The sequence below is a fragment of the Myotis davidii genome, unplaced genomic scaffold, assembly GCF_000327345.1.
Source record: "Myotis davidii unplaced genomic scaffold, ASM32734v1 scaffold1073, whole genome shotgun sequence".
Lineage (NCBI taxonomy): Eukaryota > Metazoa > Chordata > Mammalia > Chiroptera > Vespertilionidae > Myotis > Myotis davidii.
Genome location: NW_006285113.1, coordinates 1,253 through 4,029, shown reverse-complemented (window position 1 = coordinate 4,029; position 2,777 = coordinate 1,253). Strand labels below are relative to the sequence as shown.

The following is a 2,777-nucleotide window of genomic DNA, read 5'->3' as shown; positions in this document are numbered from 1 at the left end:
CCCTTCTCCCCCTCCCCCTCTCCTATCCTCTTCTTTCTTTTCCTTTCCTCTCATCTTTCTGTTACTTTTCTGTTCTTTTTTTATAAATCAAGTACAACGGCCATTAGGACTAAGCTGCAAGGAGCTGTTTAATCGCATCCGCAGAAGGTGGGGCCTCATTAGATGCCATAGCAAGACTGATGTCTTGCTCAGTCACCCTAAACACAGGCTTGAGTCCTTCAGCATCTCTGGTGTCCAGTGTCTTCTCTTGATGGGCGGTTTGGCTAGAGCACTGTCTATTTCACACTCCTGGAGGCATGAGTGCCGCTCCTTGGTTGACTTGTAGTCGAGGAATGTTGGATCTGCTTTCCTTTTCCTTGAGTTTGCAACCTTGCCCTGGTTTGGAAAGCTCACAAGAGCGAGGCGTCCCTGCCCCTCCAGTCTCGAGGCCTTTAGAAAAGGGAACATGGATGGACCGTGTTTCCCAAGGAGACTATGTGCTATCTCCACAACTTGCTTATAGACTTTCATGAGACAGACCTTCCTTGATGAAAGCCTTCCTGTCACATACGGAGTCATCTCAGCAATGAACGCATGGCCGGTGGGCCCCAAAGGGACGTGTGCACAAGCGCTAATGGCCTGTGGAGTGTATAGCGTCCATGCCTTTCCCTGTAAGCCAGGGGCCAGCTTCCCTTGGTCCCAGGGATGTGTCCAGGTCAGCAGTTGGAGGGATGACCCCTGGCTGGATGGTCAAGAACATTGCATTGAATCGCTTCTTTATCTGCTCCAGGGGGTTTTGCTATGGTTTCCTTACAAGATGGTAGACGAGCAATTAGACAGACTTGACAATCCTCTTTCCCATGTTGTCTGTTAAGGTAACCCCTTAAGACCCCATGGGGACACTTTGCCCTCTGCATCTGGAAGGCTCCTACCAGGTTTGATGAGGTCCCAGATACCAGGGTCACCTCGGAGAGTTGAGGGAAGACAGCAAAGAGAGTCCATAGCATGACGGCTGCTACTCCGCCCACAGTTCTCTGAGGAGTTCTGGCTGCATTCCCCATGCAGTGGTCGCAGCAGCAAAGGCGAAGAGAGAGCAGCGGCTGGCTGTCAACTCCACCTAGCTCCAGTGTGAGCGATGTGGTGTCCCCCTCACCCCTTTACCTTGGCTGTGGTTCACAACACCCCAGGCCTCACGCAGGTGCTGGGGATGGAGAAGCCTGCGTTCTGGCGGCCATGGTGGCCTGGCCATGTCCAGTTTCCAAAGTCAGCTGGGTTTCCAAGAGCACCCGGCAGCCCCCCAGCTCCATGCCTGTCTGTCTGCTGTGACACCGCGGAGCCCGTGGAGCTTCAGACGCTGCTCTGGTCCATGGCATCCAGGGCGCGTCCCCTGGCCCCTGAGAGGCTGAGCCTCCTGGTGCCCTTAATAAATTCCACTTCTGCTCAGACCCACAGGTGTCATTCTCCACGACCTGAGCGTGACCCTCGGCACTGCACCTCTGGCGGGTGGCACAGCCTGGGCACGTCCCGAGCTGCCCCACTGCCTGCCCAGGGAGAGGTAGATGGAGCTGTCAGAGCATGAGAGTGAAGGGGGGGGGGCGCCCCGCCAGGCCTGGAGGCTGGGACGGCTTCTTGGAGACGGTGGGCCAGAAGCGTGAGCAAACTAAATGGGCTGAGAGGAAAGACACATTATACCGACCCTGGCGCTTTGGCAATAGAAGTAGGAATGGTCTTGCAATCAGGGATGGAGCTTTTATTAAGTCATAAAATATATCAATATTTCAAAATTCTTATCTACCTCTCTATTATCTATGTATTATCTATTTAACTATCTATCTATCTACCTATGGATCTACCTCTCTATGGAAAAACAACAGGTACCCAGAGTGGCACCAGCACTGCCAGCATCTCCTACATGACATAGCCATAGCACAGAGAAATGTCCATTCTTTTTCCCTCTCAATGAAATGCTGCATTTCCCCCAACTTGGCAGCATTCTCACGCTCCAGTTGAGCCTTCCTCTTCATGGCTTCTCGATCTGGCCTCTGCTCCTTTGTGATGGGTGTTGACATGACTGGCCCCAGAACCTCAGATTTCCTCCATGGAATTGGTTGGAGGGCGAAATCTTGGAGTAGATAGTGGTTGCGAGGCTTGAGCGGAGTCTGGGGCTGACTCACAGCAGAAGGAACAGGCTCCCACTGGAAAGAAGCACATGATGATGTTTTGTAGGGCCCAGGCCTAGAAGCAGGAGGCTGAGGGACACTAGGCCGGGCAGGGTTGTTCAAACCTGGTGCGGCTGAGTTGGTCGACATTAGCCGAGGTGGTCTGGCAGGACAGGTCAAAGATGCAGGTGTTGGCAGTCTTGGCAGGGTTGTTCACAGCAGGCCAACGTGATGCCAAAGACTGTGGCCTGCGAGGAACAGGTCGAACTTGAGGCTTGTCCATGGTTGGAAAAACCAATGGCACCAGCTTGACCTTCCCGGGAGAAGGGAGCTTGTCCTGGGATGGAGGGGGAGCCCCTTTGTCAGCACTTGGATGTGGTTTTGGGGGATTGACTTGAGTTTTCCCAGGACCTTTGCCCTCGCGGGGAGAAACCAGCCATGGTTTGGTAGCTGGGCGTGGCTGGGGGCCTTTGGGGTTCCTTGAGTTTCCCAAGGCCCGCGAGGAAGACAGGTCAGTTTTCTCATCCCTCTTCTTGCCCAGTGCATGGAAAACCTGCACAGACTCCAGCATGTGCATAGCGAGGCTGCTGCGAGGCTTTTTGATGGCCTCTTGTGGCAGCTCAGGGGGGCTTTTCTTCC

General features: G+C 53.9%; 1 protein-coding gene across 1 annotated transcript; it reads right to left on the bottom strand.

Annotated features, from left to right (window-relative positions):
- Window positions 1-1,887: 1,887 nt before the first annotated feature.
- LOC102757098 (uncharacterized protein C2orf78-like) lies at window positions 1,888-2,772 on the bottom strand (the record flags this gene model as incomplete). Its single annotated transcript, XM_015558673.1, is given in 3 exon segments — window positions 1,888-1,925; window positions 1,928-2,272; window positions 2,307-2,772. Coding segments are annotated over 3 exon segments (849 nt in total), but the record flags the coding sequence as incomplete, so codon positions are not given.
- Between the last annotated feature and the right edge of the window lie 5 nt (window positions 2,773-2,777).